At 41.3% G+C, this 15,774-nt stretch overlaps 1 protein-coding gene across 1 annotated transcript; it reads right to left on the minus strand.

Moving 5' to 3' along the window:
- Positions 1–4,183: 4,183 nt before the first annotated feature.
- Positions 4,184–15,736, minus strand: LOC106562293 (mucin-5AC). Its single transcript, XM_082969540.1, is given in 32 exon segments — positions 4,184–4,370; positions 4,373–4,831; positions 5,620–5,880; positions 5,972–6,015; positions 6,371–6,518; positions 6,723–6,851; positions 7,089–7,245; positions 7,370–7,609; positions 7,729–7,908; positions 8,049–8,159; positions 8,246–8,384; positions 8,502–8,653; positions 8,853–8,953; positions 9,075–9,113; positions 9,224–9,273; positions 9,438–9,690; positions 9,897–10,023; positions 10,122–10,216; positions 10,309–10,473; positions 10,573–10,710; positions 10,834–10,903; positions 11,200–11,310; positions 11,506–11,644; positions 11,806–11,923; positions 12,159–12,284; positions 12,386–12,599; positions 12,725–12,831; positions 12,925–13,015; positions 13,494–13,608; positions 13,749–14,010; positions 14,103–14,165; positions 15,616–15,736. Coding segments are annotated over 32 exon segments (4,524 nt in total). The 5' UTR covers positions 15,689–15,736; the 3' UTR covers positions 4,184–4,323.
- Positions 15,737–15,774: the final 38 nt, after the last annotated feature.

Here is a 15,774-nt window from a genome sequence, read left to right on the forward strand (position 1 = left end):
ACTTCTGCAGTTGTTGTGGTTGAAGTCGTGGGACTGGAAGTAATGCCAACTGGCTCTGTTGTTTCTTCACCTGTTGTTGTGGGCTGTGATGTTGAGGTAGAGGTTTCAACAATTACAGTGGTAGAAGTGGTTGTTGGGCCAGTGGTGACAACTTTAGGTGCCATTGTGGATGTAGATGGACTTGTCTCTATTGTGGTTTCTTCAACATTTGTAGTTCCACCTGTGGTTGGTGAAATTACCTCCGCAGTTGTTGTGGTTGAAGTCGTGGGATTGGAAGTAATGCCAACTGGCTCTGTTGTTTCTTCACCTGTTGTTTTGGGTTGTGATGTTGAGGTAGAGGTTTCAACAATTACAGTGGTGGAAGTGGTTGTTGGGCCAGTGGTGACTTCTTTAGGTGGCGTTGTGGATGTAGATGTAATAGTCTCAGTTGTGGTTTCTTCACCTTTTGTAGTTCCACCTGTGGTTGGTGTAATTACTTCTGCAGTTGTTGTGGTTGAAGTTGTGGGATGGGAAGTAATGCCAACTTGTTCTGTTGTTTCTTCACCTGTTGTTGTTGGCTGTGATGTTGAGGTAGAGGTTTCAACAATTACAGTGGTAGAAGTGGTTGTTGGGCCAGTGGTGACAACTTTAGGTGCCATTGTGGATGTAGATGGACTTGTCTCTATTGTGGTTACTTCAACATTTGTAGTTCCACCTGTGGTTGGTGAAATTACCTCCGCAGTTGTTGTGGTTGAAGTCGTGGGATTGGAAGTAATGCCAACTGGCTCTGTTGTTTCTTCACCTGTTGTTGTGGGCAGGGATGTTGAGGTAGAGGTTTCAACAATTACAGTGGTGGAAGTGGTTGTTGGGCCAGTGGTGACTTCTTTAGGTGGCGTTGTGGATGTAGATGTAATAGTCTCAGTTGTGGTTTCTTCACCTTTTGTAGTTCCACCTGTGGTTGGTGTAATTACTTCTGCAGTTGTTGTGGTTGAAGTTGTGGGATGGGAAGTAATGCCAACTGGTTCTGTTGTTTCTTCACCTGTTGTTGTTGGCTGTGATGTTGAGGTAGAGGTTTCAACAATTACAGTGGTAGAAGTGGTTGTTGGGCCAGTGGTGACAACTTTAGGTGCCATTGTGGATGTAGATGGACTTGTCTCTATTGTGGTTTCTTCAACATTTGTAGTTCCACCTGTGGTTGGTGAAATTACCTCCGCAGTTGTTGTGGTTGAAGTCGTGGGATTGGAAGTAATGCCAACTGGCTCTGTTGTTTCTTCACCTGTTGTTGTGGGCAGGGATGTTGAGGTAGAGGTTTCAACAATTACAGTGGTGGAAGTGGTTGTTGGGCCAGTGGTGACTTCTTTAGGTGGCGTTGTGGATGTAGATGTAATAGTCTCAGTTGTGGTTTCTTCACCTTTTGTAGTTCCACCTGTGGTTGGTGTAATTACTTCTGCAGTTGTTGTGGTTGAAGTTGTGGGATGGGAAGTAATGCCAACTTGTTCTGTTGTTTCTTCACCTGTTGTTGTTGGCTGTGATGTTGAGGTAGAGGTTTCAACAATTACAGTGGTAGAAGTGGTTGTTGGGACAGTGGTGACAACTTTAGGTGCCATTGTGGATGTAGATGGACTTGTCTCTATTGTGGTTTCTTCAACATTTGTAGTTCCACCTGTGGTTGGTGAAATTACCTCCGCAGTTGTTGTGGTTGAAGTCGTGGGATTGGAAGTAATGCCAACTGGCTCTGTTGTTTCTTCACCTGTTGTTGTGGGCAGGGATGTTGAGGTAGAGGTTTCAACAATTACAGTGGTGGAAGTGGTTGTTGGGCCAGTGGTGACTTCTTTAGGTGGCGTTGTGGATGTAGATGTAATAGTCTCAGTTGTGGTTTCTTCACCTTTTGTAGTTCCACCTGTGGTTGGTGTAATTACTTCTGCAGTTGTTGTGGTTGAAGTTGTGGGATGGGAAGTAATGCCAACTGGTTCTGTTGTTTCTTCACCTGTTGTTGTTGGCTGTGATGTTGAGGTAGAGGTTTCAACAATTACAGTGGTAGAAGTGGTTGTTGGGCCAGTGGTGACAACTTTAGGTGCCATTGTGGATGTAGATGGACTTGTCTCTATTGTGGTTTCTTCAACATTTGTAGTTCCACCTGTGGTTGGTGAAATTACCTCCGCAGTTGTTGTGGTTGAAGTCGTGGGATTGGAAGTAATGCCAACTGGCTCTGTTGTTTCTTCACCTGTTGTTGTGGGCTGTGATGTTGAGGCAGAGGTTTCAACAATTACAGTGGTGGAAGTGGTTGTAGGGCCAGTGGTGAGTTCTTTAGGTGGCATTGTGGATGTAGATGTAATAGTCTCTCTTGTGGTTTCTTCAACTTTTGTAGTTCCACCTGTGGTTGGTGTAATTACTTCTGCAGTTGTTGTGGTTGAAGTCGTGGGACTGGAAGTAATGCCAACTGGCTCTGTTGTTTCTTCACCTGTTGTTGTGGGCTGTGATGTTGAGGTAGAGGTTTCAACAATTACAGTGGTAGAAGTGGTTGTTGGGCCAGTGGTGACAACTTTAGGTGCCATTGTGGATGTAGATGGACTTGTCTCTATTGTGGTTTCTTCAACATTTGTAGTTCCACCTGTGGTTGGTGAAATTACCTCCGCAGTTGTTGTGGTTGAAGTCGTGGGATTGGAAGTAATGCCAACTGGCTCTGTTGTTTCTTCACCTGTTGTTGTGGGCAGGGATGTTGAGGTAGAGGTTTCAACAATTACAGTGGTGGAAGTGGTTGTTGGGCCGGTGGTTACTTCTTTAGGTGGCGTTGTGGATGTAGATGTAATAGTCTCAGTTGTGGTTTCTTCACCTTTTGTAGTTCCACCTGTGGTTGGTGTAATTACTTCTGCAGTTGTTGTGGTTGAAGTTGTGGGATGGGAAGTAATGCCAACTGGCTCTGTTGTTTCTTCACCTGTTGTTGTTGGCTGTGATGTTGAGGTAGAGGTTTCAACAATTACAGTGGTGGAAGTGGTTGTTGGGCCAGTGGTGACAACTTTAGGTGGCATTGTGGATGTAGATGTAATAGTCTCTCTTGTAGTTTCTTCAACTTTTGTCGTTCCACCTGTGGTTTGTGTAATTACTTCTGCAGTTGTTGTGGTTGAAGTTGTGGGATGGGAAGTAATGCCAACTGGTTCTGTTGTTTCTTCACCTGTTGTTGTTGGCTGTGATGTTGAGGTAGAGGTTTCAACAATTACAGTGGTAGAAGTGGTTGTTGGGCCAGTGGTGACAACTTTAGGTGCCATTGTGGATGTAGATGGACTTGTCTCTATTGTGGTTTCTTCAACATTTGTAGTTCCACCTGTGGTTGGTGAAATTCCCTCCGCAGTTGTTGTGGTTGAAGTCGTGGGATTGGAAGTAATGCCAACTGGCTCTGTTGTTTCTTCACCTGTTGTTGTGGGCTGTGATGTTGAGGCAGAGGTTTCAACAATTACAGTGGTGGAAGTGGTTGTTGGGCCAGTGGTGAGTTCTTTAGTTGGCATTGTGGATGTAGATGTAATAGTCTCTCTTGTGGTTTCTTCAACTTTTGTAGTTCCACCTGTGGTTGGTGTAATTACTTCTGCAGTTGTTGTGGTTGAAGTCGTGGGACTGGAAGTAATGCCAACTGGCTCTGTTGTTTCTTCACCTGTTGTTGTGGGCTGTGATGTTGAGGTAGAGGTTTCAACAATTACAGTGGTAGAAGTGGTTGTTGGGCCAGTGGTGACAACTTTAGGTGCCATTGTGGATGTAGATGGACTTGTCTCTATTGTGGTTTCTTCAACATTTGTAGTTCCACCTGTGGTTGGTGAAATTACCTCCGCAGTTGTTGTGGTTGAAGTCGTGGGATTGGAAGTAATGCCAACTGGCTCTGTTGTTTCTTCACCTGTTGTTGTGGGCTGTGATGTTGAGGTAGAGGTTTCAACAATTACAGTGGTAGAAGTGGTTGTTGGGCCAGTGGTGACAACTTTAGGTGCCATTGTGGACGTAGATGGACTTGTCTCAATTGTGGTTTCTTCAACTGTTGTAGTTCCACCTGTGGTAGGTGTAATTACCTCGGTGGTGGTAGTGGGTGCCTTTGTTGTTGTGGTTGAAGTCGTGGGATTGGAAGTAATGACAACTGGCCCTGTTGTTTCTTCAACTCTTGTTGTGGACTGTGATGTTGAGGTAGAGGTTTCAACAATTACTGTGGTGGAAGTGGTTGTTGGGCCAGCGGTGACAATCTTAGGCGGCTGTGTGGAATTTTCAGTGGTAGTATATGTAGTTTCCTCTGCAGTTGTTGTGTGTACCTTTGTAGTTGTGATTGAAGTTGAGGGCTGTGATGTTGAGGTAGAGGCTTCAACATTTTCAGTTGTAGATAATGATGCTGTGGTGTGTGTGAATATCCCAGATGTAGTTGTATTGGTAATTTGGGAGTGAGGTTCTGTTGTCAATATTCCACCTGTGATGACTGATTCTGTTGTTGTTGAGGGCTTTGTTGTTGATGTTAAAGGCCACAATGTACCTGTAAAGTAAGGTAGTGTTTTTGTAATTGACTCAATCGATGTCACTGAAGGTTTGGTGGTGACATGTGATGTCGTTGTTGCGATACCAGTGGTGACTACTTTAGGTGGCTTTGTAGATGTGATCGTCTCATTTGTGGTGTCTTCCTTTGTTGAAGTCTCAGCTGTGGTCGATGTAGCTACTTCTCCACTTGTTGAGGGTACCACAGTTGTTGTAGTTACAGTTGTCGGGTTGGGAATTGTGACTGTACTTGATCCTGATGATGTAGTTGAAGGATTTAATGATGAACTTGTGGTGATTTTAGGTGTCAACTCCATTGTTGTGGAAGACCAAGTTGAAGTAGATGTTGGTTCTGTTTTTAAAAAAGATATATCTTTAGTTTACTTGGCTAGAATAATAACATTTTAATTTAACAAATAGCTCGTATTCACAATACTTATCATTCATATTCAATTTGAACATATCGTCAATATGAATTAAGCTCATCACTACCACCTACAGTAGGGTCCACCCGAACCCGAATACCCGAGACCCCACCAGGGGCCCGAGCTGGTACGGGTCCAAAATTCAAACTTTTCCTTCGGGTCCGGGTCGAGTCATATTTGATTGTCATCGGGTCTTACAGCTGATTGACCTGAGTGGACCTGAATGGACCCGACCACAGCGCTGCATAGCCTGTTCCATATTTATTTTACGCTAATATGGGGAATTTATTGACTTATAGAAGGCCTAGACAAAATATAAAGACCTATTAATTAACCAGAAGAGCATCTTGGCTGATAAATATAATTCGTTTGTCACTCGGGTCCAATCAGGCCTGGTCTAGACCTGGACCAGTTAGTGTATGGGTCAGGTCTAGGTCTGGTTGTTGTCGGGTCCATTCGTGTTTGGGTCTGATTGTTCTCAGGTCTGTTCGGGTCCATGTCCCCATTTATTTAAAATGATCGTGTCCATTCAGGTCCGGGTCTGATTGTTCTCGGGTCCATTCGATTCCAGGTCCAACGTTTTGGACCCGACAAGACCTCTACTACCATCTTAAATACAAATTGCTATTAAGTTCCATCAAGATTTCCATTTATCAATATGGTATTTAGCAAAAATTGGGCTGCCCTTTAATCATTTAAGAGTTTCTCTGCTTACCAGGTGTTGAGAAGTGGAAGACAGTTGTGGGCTTTAGTGTTGTCGTAGAGGCCTGTGTTGTAGTTGCATGGACAGTTGTTGTGGTCAGAGGGGAGGTTGTAGTTGGTACTGGAGTTGTGGTCACTTGACAAGGGGAAATGTTCCTGGTAATGGTTCCGTTCGCGGCGCAAACAGCAACAATGCAGTTACCAATCCCATCTGTTGTATTGTAGAGGGTTTCTCCATATGGGTGTTGTTTACCATTATACAAGCATGTACAATCTGCAATAAAAAGTATTTTAAATTATATTCAATCAATGTTACTTTGGTCATTGCTAAATATTTTACTTTTATTTGATGATGTCATCCTTACCATTTACATTATAACTACAACTCACTCCAGTCATTGTGCAGGTGCTTTAAAAGAAGAACAATTATTTAAATGTTTTAATTAGTCCCAGTTTCAAATGATATAGATATAAATGTTTTGTTCAAAATACAATTACAAAGGTATAACTAGTCAGGGCTTGGTAATAAAGTACTGTAAGTTGTGAAATGCATAGGGAGCAAGGCAAGTTTTCAGATTGCCATATAGCCATAATTGGCATCACTATGGAAAAACTAGCATGACCTTCCCATCTTAGACAAACCCCTTACCACCCTCTTCCTTAAAATTAATGCAATACAGAAAACCTAATACTTTCACAGTTAGAACATTCAGAATATGCTCTGAAATAGCACAGGTACTGTGAATTGAATGATTTTAACATACCATGTTTCACAGTTTTGTGCCGGAAGATTCTGTCCATTGGTGTACTGGTTTCCTTCATAGTCATAACAGCCACATTGTTCCCTCTCCACACACTTCATTGTCTCCTCATTGAAGTAAGGTTGTGCCGCAGGACAGTTAGGATAGCAGCCTGTAATTAGCACAATAGCCAAGAGGTTACAAAAGGTCAAGTGTTGTTAAGGATAACAGTAGTCAGTGTAAATGTAGCCTGAGCCTTCTCAGTCACACAGCATGTTTATTTATAACCATTGTTGGGGTCAGTTTCAATTACAGTTGTTATTCAGAAGTCATATCCACGTGAGACAAAATATGAGTTAGACGGTCATATCCCTACCTTCCAATGCTGGAATTAAACTAGAACAGTCTCCGGAAGGGTTTCTGCAGGTCTTCATACACTGAGCTCCACATGCCTTGTAGTGCCACTCACATTCTCCAGTGGGGTTGTAGTAATCACAGAACAGTGCTGTATGTGGTGGACAAAATATGGTGGACAAAAACGTTTTCATTAATTGAACTAGAACAATGATCCCTTTCCATGATAAACTGTCCTATATGATAATGTGTCAACCTGGTCCAGAATTGAATTGACAAGCGCCTTAATGTAGTTGAAAATCACGTTCCAGACCAGAATTAAACATTTTTCAATTCAACCTTGATTTTAGTCAGCTCAGACTTCACTGTTGATTGTGAAGAAACTTACGGCAAATTCGAGGGGTTCTCCAGGCTACGCATGCTCCAGCTTCATTGCAGGCCTTTGCATAAGCTGCCACTGCTGTACAGAAGCACTCACAGTCTCCACCACTGTCACAAGCACATGAGTCTCTCACACAAGCATCGTAGTAAGGAGAGGGGTCCACCTTAAAAGCACAGCAATGTGTTGTAAGATATACAGAAGTTGCACGGTGAAGTACATTTCTTTGTCCTCAAAAGACAAATCCACATATCTTACTAGTAGTATATCCTAGTTGAACATATCCATACCTGGTTCTGGCAGGCTGTGAAGACATCGCTCTTAATGATGCTGCATTGTTTCTGGGCCCAAGACGCTCTGTACGGGTTGGAGGTACATGGGTGCACTACAGCGGATACACTTGGGCAGCTTGATGAAACTTTCCAGCTGTTTCCAAATTCCACCGGATCAACAACTGTCGCCTGGGCTCTAGTGGTGAAGTCATTGTTTGCGTTGCCATCATAGTTTCCACACAGACCACACACTTGCCCCTGAAGAAAAGAGATCATGAATTAAAATGATTGACTTGGCAGGGTTATACAAAAGTCTCGGTAATATCAGTTTTGACTGAATCCTGAACTCATTTCTTCATCAGAGTATCTTAATGTACCTGGTATTGTGGACTCAGCTTGATAAAAAGACTGGTCTTCTTGTCCCACATGAGGATTAGACCACTTTTGACTTCAATAACCAGATAATTCCCCAGAAGGCTGATCTGTTTAGGAAACTGCTCTTCTGGAGTACTCCTGACAACTTGAGCGGTCCCATCTGCCAATAGGAGCTCACTGGTCTGAAGAAGGAAAATATGTTTTCATACATAACTTGGTCTGAAATCGGATCTCAACTTGATGTTTGGTTGATGATTTGTTGATTGTTCTTTACACGAGGGATGGAATGTACAGTATTGTGTGAAGTCAAGTTGCTCATTACCCCCAGGAAGAGCTTGATGGTCTTGGAGCAGGTGGTGCCTTTAGTTCCACAAGGAACGTTCTCAGTGAGAACTCTGAAGCTGCCACTGCCATTAGTATTGCCACAGTAGTCCTGTGCGAAAGGAAAATATTCTTAATATGTTTAAAATTCACACTTTTCAATGCTGATACAATTCTACCAAATAAAGAGACACAAACCTGAATGAGAGTGTATTCACAGTTTCCATTAAAGTTGAACCTTTTCTCATCAAAGGTGATATAGTGACCCTCTCCGTAGATTGCACAAACTCCATCACAAAGATGTGTGGTACACTGCCATTGTCTGTCCTTGCAAGTACTGTGAACAACACACACATAATGTCACAAAAATTGCCTGACATTTTTTTCGTTATTTGTAAGTCTGTGTTCTTTATGTTTTCTCCCCCCTGAGGTGTAAGACACAAAACAGGCATACCATGTATTGCAGTCAACCTTAAGAGTCTCTCCAGCTTGGTAAGTAGCTCCATTGTGAGAACAAGGACAAAGTTCCTCCTTGATGCAGTCTCCGTTCCCATCAGACACCAGTCCGGTGGGGCACATACAACCTGATGTGCACTCTGTGCTGATCTAAAGGGATTTAACAAAATGCATACATAAGTCATGGCAAATTAAAGAGATATGGACTATGTTTTTGTACACCGGGGGAGGAGGGGGGTGGGTATTTGACATAATTGAGATTCTCAAAAGTTTATGTTCAGTCAACACAAAACTCAGTATAATAGTGACAGTATGTGACAATCCCATTGAGACTGAATGAGGGACTCACACAGGTCATATCCAGAGTTTTGCAGCTCTTCTGACACTCAGAACCTGAAGCTCCTGGAGGTGCAGTTGAGCAGTTGAAGAAAACCATTGGCAGTGTGCATACTGAGGATATATGAGAATACAAGTAATAAAAACTATTTTCAATTCTCAAACAAGCAGAATATAATTATCATATATCCAGAAATATCCACATTCATCATCATAATTAATCACATTGTCTTACATGAATTGCTTGAATCCTCTTGGTTCATATCAAGTGTACCTGTTTTGTGAAGGATGCATGTAAAGGGTTAAATCATATTGAGCCATATATTTTATTAATAAATAAATAAATTAAATTAATAAATTGTAATAAAAGATCATAAAACTTACTAAATAGTCTTGCTCCCCCAGTGCAACTCAGTGTCCCTTGTCTGCAAGTACTATAAAATAGTTACAGTATTAATAGTTATAGTTAGTAAGATAATCAAATTAACAGCAAATATCATTATGACATAATTTAATACACAGTTATGAATATATCCATGAAGTTTCATTTGTATTTATTTTGGTCTCCTAGCTTTATATGTATGAGGGAGGTGCTTACCAGGTGGCACCGTCTCTGCTGATAGTCTCTCCTGCAGGGACCACCGAGCCCTTGTCATAGCAGGGACAGTTGGTGGGGGCAACACACTGGCCAGCCTCGTCCATGTAGGTGCCCTCTGCACAGCCACAGCCGTCCACCGGAACGAACTTCACCTGGCAAGATTGGTCTGTCATGCTCAGGGAGCGGCAGGTGCGTCCGCAACTGGTCATGTTGTAGGTATAAACTGTTTGACTGGGACAGGTGGCGAATTTATCTGAGAAAAGTCATTAGATATGAGTAGTATTAGCAAGATATTGGTTTCCTTATATCTTTGTATTTGTGCAGTTATTTCTTCAGGTTATTTGTACTTTGTAACTACTGTTGTTGTTTCAGTAAAATCATTCTATTCTAATCAATTTTCAGCACTCATTATAATGACACATTGCGAGAGGTCTCCATGGTGCCGTGCGGCCTACTCACTGCAGATAGTGTCTCTCCAGCCGCTGAGCTGGATACCCTTGGCAGCACAAGCATGGACATAAGAGGAGACGGCAGCACACATGCAGTCCTCACTCTTCTCACAGTTACAGCTGTCATACATACAGTTCTGTTGGAAAAAGAGTCAAAGTGTGTCAAGACTATAACCTCATCACATAAGAGTTTAATGGTTTTACTTTGCGATCGTATCCTTCTTAACTAACTTACGGTTTGGTAGGTGTCAGGTCTTATTTCAGAATGGCAAGGGGAGAACACTCCTTTAGGATCTGATAACATGGAACACCAGTGCTGGGCATATTTCTCTGTGAAAAAGACAATCATCATTTCCACATACGCATATATGTGTTATAATCATTCAACAAGTGATTAATCTGTAGGCTTATTAAATACGTACCATTTTCGATGCTCAAACTGCAAGGGTTTTCAAAGCTAGTCTTGACATCAGGGCAGCTCGACATGGTCTTCCATGTGTTGGCAAAAGCTACAGCTGTGCCCTCCACCAATCCACTGATGACTCTGAACTCATCTGCCTGAACGTCATTGTAGTTTCCGCAAAGGCCTGTGGAAAATAATTGAAGCCATATGATGTTATTAGATTTGTATTAATAGAGATACTGAAGAAAAAGGTATGAAACTGGTGGATGAATCTGAAGCATACCACAGGTTGTTCCTTTGTAGGATGAGATGGTAGTTATGTACATCTGCATAACTGGTGAAAGCTGGATCTGAAGTTGAACTCCAAGAGTTGTCTGGATAACAATGTAGAATGAGGAGGGCTTGAAGACGGTCACTTCAGCTGCAATACATTAAATAAATAGAGGGACACCATTAAGGCTTCATCTAGTGAATATAAATGATATGGAGTTCATGCACTGATCCACACTACAATTTAATTTGGCATTACAATGGATTATCTCACCTGTATAGAGCGGGAGCTGAGAAATAATCTGATTTACAAAAACACTTCCACATGACTGGACTCGGATGACCTGTGAATTAGATAAGATAATGGATTCTATAAAATTCTAATTGGTTCATATATGTTTATTGAACAATCCCCTCTAGACACAAACATTACCATGCATGAGCATTTTAAAAGATTGCAAACAGCCTGGCAATAATTGCCAAATCAGGGCAGTTTTAAAGAAGGTTATTGTGTGTGTAGTCAAAAAGGTTTAGGGACATTTATTTGCAAGCCAGTATAATTATCTTCAAGAAGTGGTTTTGTTTGGAAATGAGTTAATTGTGTTATTTTCTCTGAAACATATTTGGAGAGTTGCCTTACGGTGGATCTGCTGGAGAGGGCTAGGGTAACAGCCCTCATACAGGTCTGAGTGTCAGTCAACCCACACTTCACAATGTCTCCCAGCACGGTGAATTCAGTTCCATTGCATTGCTAAAAGAAAACAAGGATGAGTTTGAAGGCAAAAACATGAAACGAGAGTGACTCGTTTGGACCCATTTCTACGTCAACATATGGCTTGAGGAAAAGCTATTTTACCTCACCTTTTCACCTTAGTTTGCACTGAAAACGTATGAAGAGTTTCTACTTGCTTCTATTGCTTTGCTATACTGCACCACATGCACTGACCTTGGTCAGAATGTACGAGCAGTCCCCATGGAAGGTGTAGGCTTTCCCATCATAGGTGTTGATGTGGGATCCTCCCTCCACAGAGCAGGTCCCAGGACAGTCCTTGTCTGTACAGGCCCACTGACCACCACCACAGGTGCTAAAGGGAACATTTACAGGCTCATCTCACAACTGCATTCATACAGTATTTATAAATATTTATGATACAGTTTCTATAGTCCCAATGTAGATTTTGGCATGATTCATGAAAATGAGGCATGGGATATGTGATGTTTAAATCAGATGATGTACTTGGCCTACCATTCTTTACAGTTGCTGGTGTAAGACTCTCCAGATTTGTATACTTGTCCAATGTGGACACAGAGGCATTCACTCATTGGAATGCAGCCACTGTTGCTGACATCATCAAAAACAGTACCTATTTGGTGAGAGATCAGGCAGAATTAAGTAGATTTAAGTTATTCTAATGTGTTCTTTACACAGAGAACTTCATTGACTCGAGAAAGTAACTGAGTGAAACATCCAATATTTACTTATTTCATTATCAAAGACTTTTGCACGCATTGACATAAAAGGCATAATGGGTAAAGGTGTGGTGTTTTCAGGATGTGCTTAAGGTTAACTTGTACAACAGATTTGAACCTGTGTGGTACCTAGAGGACAGAAGCAGCCGTCTGTACAGTGGTCTCCACACAACTGGCTGGCCTCTGGGTTGGAGCAGGTGTCAACACAGGGGCTTCCACACTCCTGGTACTCCATGTTGTAGGGGCATGTCTTATCTGAGAAAATAAACATTGTGATTAACTGTTTCCTTAAAATAGATTGTGAACATGATCATTAAGTGTTTGGTGGGCATATTGAAGAGTATCTGCATGCTTACAGCAGAACTGTTCAGTCCTCCATTGCTGGGGCTTCCCCCCTGCATGAACACACTGACGGGAGTACTCTGAGATGGTGTTGCACAGGCAGAAGGAGTTGGTGCTGTTATCACAGTGGCACAGGTCTGCATGGCAGGTCTTGCTGAAGGAGTCCACGTCCAAATAATTAGCACAGCTACTGAAAGCTGCACTGGAGAACAGCTGCTGACAAAATTCCTACAGAGACAAACCACAAAAGGTTACCATATAGAAAACATTTGTTGGATCACATGGAATAATTGCCATTTCTAACTTCTATTAACATTATTTTGTATTCTTCTTCTATGGTTTGAATTTGATACCTCATCTCCACAACTCTCCACAGAAGTTAGCGTAGGCTCCTCACAGACTTCCAGAGGGCCATCCAGTTTCCAGAGGTTTCCATAGTCAGAGCTAGAGAGTTCCCCACCTGCAACAACACAAACATTGACAATTAGCTTTTCCACCTACAATACGTAATGTATTTACATTTCAGTTTTGGACATTTCTGAAATTATTTTACCATTGATGATGAACTCGTTATATGTTTGGACTTCATTGAAGTCACCACAGAGTCCGCAGGTCTGGTTTCTGTACTTCTCGTTCATTTCAATCTGTAGAATGACCAGATACAATGTGTTTTGTCCACAAAATCTCATCCTGTTCAGCACCATTCACGTGTTCAGTCTTGGCTATCCTCCATGTTTATAACCTATCAATTTGTTTGTCTTATATTAGGGAGTGACAGAAAATGTAATTCGAATCTACAAATATTTGCAAACACTTCATCAAATAAACATTGGAACATTGGCCTGTGTGTGTATAGCCTATACATCTTTACAGATCCTGTTTAATTCATCCTCGTTCTTCAGCTAATTCTGCCTTTCAATATTAATATTTTAGGAGGGGAGTAGACAGTGCTTCAACCCACATGAGACAAGGAGCAGCAAAAAACAGGTGTCTCTCACTCACAATCAACTGTTGATCATTGCCATTGAAGGCAAAGTTGATATGCTTTTAATCTAAAGAAAAATGTAATATTATTAACTAATCAACCATTGAAGAGGAAAATTAGAAAAGCAGGTATTTTACCATTAGGGAGTCATCCTTGTTCCAAACAGCAACCAGCCCCAGTTTGGCTACGACCTTCACATTGGATGTAGTCTTCACGATGCTGACTCCAGACAAGCTGAACGGCAGGGTCACCCTTCAGGAGGAAGAAGATGTTTAAAGGTCATCCAATACATTATGATTATAATTATTATTAAATTCCGGAATGTAGCACATAAAATCCTCAAGAGAGGTGCTTGCTGAATGGCGTATCAGTCAAATGACAGGGAAACTCACGTCTGCCCATTGACCACAACAACACCCTTGGATAGCTCCACCACTACACCATCCAGCTTCATGGTAATCTTGCTAATGGTGGGCTGGTTGTCCACGACCTGCCGCCTCATCTGGATGTTGAAAGCCTCATAGCTGCTCTTACACAGTGAGGTCACAACATGGTTGCAGGTGGAGGGGAGCTGGAAAAAGTCCCCATCGAAGGTCTTGAAGTGGTAGTTACCCCATGTGCTGCAGACCTGGTCATTGTGTGAGGCATTCAATCCTGAGGGACAAGGAATACAAATGTTAGTTCCTTCTTAGCGTATTGATGGATACCCAGTCATTTATTCAGTGTGCATTCTGTCAGTCATTTACCTGAAAGTGTGGGTATCGTTGTGATCATTGTCGGGATGATTGTTACACTTGTGGTGGGGCTCACTGTAATAAAAGCAATTCATGAGTATTTTAAAATATTATATGTACATTCCGGATGGAGTTCAATAACTGCAGATATAGATTGTTGCATTACGCTTTTAGAAGTGTATTTGATTTGCACAGCAGTATGTCCAGACGAAGGGACATTTGAAGCATGATGTGACCCATTCAATATTTACGGCGAACCTAAGGCTCAATTCAATCCGTATCGCCAAAGTTAAGCGCTATCGTGCAATTGAATTTTAATGGGAATGTTCCTGCGTTCGCAGAGTTTGCGTTCATGGTAAACACTGCATATGTCGGCTCAATTGGAAATTACTTTCACATTTCAAGTACGACGATAGGGATTGAATCGAGACCCTAGTTTACCAAAAGCTGCATGGTTAATGTGGCACTTCATTTCACTTGACAATTGAGTCAAACAGCTGCAAGGGGATAACAATTTTAAAATCAATGTTTGAGGGTTAATCTTTTGTGCCTGAACTACTTTGATGTTCTATGAATTGCGGAATACTCAGCCCTGGCTGACAGGTCATCCGACACATGCAACGGGTCTGAAGATTCCTTAATCAAGTGTCATCTGCTTTGTAAACTAAACACATTGAATTCCGATGACAGTTCAGTTCCTATTTTACATATTTAGGCATCACATTTTTCCTGTCAGTATTATTTGAGTAATATCAGACATACTTACCACAACTATTATTTTAACAATATACATTTGAGTTTTTGTCTGTATTCTGTTCTTGTTTTCATTCCCAATCAAAAATTGTATTAAACACACCCATTGTGGGGAGTGCATTTATGTATTTATAACACTATAAACTATGCTACAACCACTCATGATAACAATCACAAATGATAATGATTTCTACAGATTTTCAGGTTTTTCACCACAAATGTGTAACATTTTCAAATTTAGACAGAAACAATCTCATTAACAAATGTGTATAAGGAACAGAACTAGGATGAAAACGTAAATGAATAATGTAATCATATGATCGTAGTAAATGAGAAAAAAGGAAAACCGTTATTACTGATTGAGTAAAAACTGCTACTGTATGCCTACTGTTGAATGTTTTCAAATGCATGTATAATACATGTAATCCCTTTTCTGTGTGTTAGTACATTTCTGAATAGCTAACACATGATTTCTTTTACATAATGAGATTTTACATAAAATATATAGTGTATGTTATCAAATCTGAAAGTGACCTAATCATACTAAACTTGTGGTTACTTTTAAAACCTATCGACCTGCTGAGTGTCAATAATCGTAATCATTTGGCGTTGTCCTGAATATTTACTATTTGTAATTAACAATCAGTCTGATTTATGAAATAATATGTAGATTTTACAGATTTGTCAGACTTTTAAAAATGTAGAATAATTATATTATAGTAATAATCAGAACAGTTTCTGATTTAGGCAAATGAATGAATATTCTACCAACCTGTTTGTGTTGATTTGATCAGTAGTGCCAGGCATATCAGCCTCCATATCGGTGTATTCTTGGTTGTCCCCATGGTGATCCTGTGGGTCGTGAACAGGTCCTACACAGGTGATATGAGAGAGGTGCTTAGGATGGATCTGGTTTTTATAACCACCTGTA

Source organism: Salmo salar, chromosome 26 (genome assembly GCF_965601325.2).
Source record: "Salmo salar chromosome 26, fSalSal1, whole genome shotgun sequence".
Lineage (NCBI taxonomy): Eukaryota > Metazoa > Chordata > Actinopteri > Salmoniformes > Salmonidae > Salmo > Salmo salar.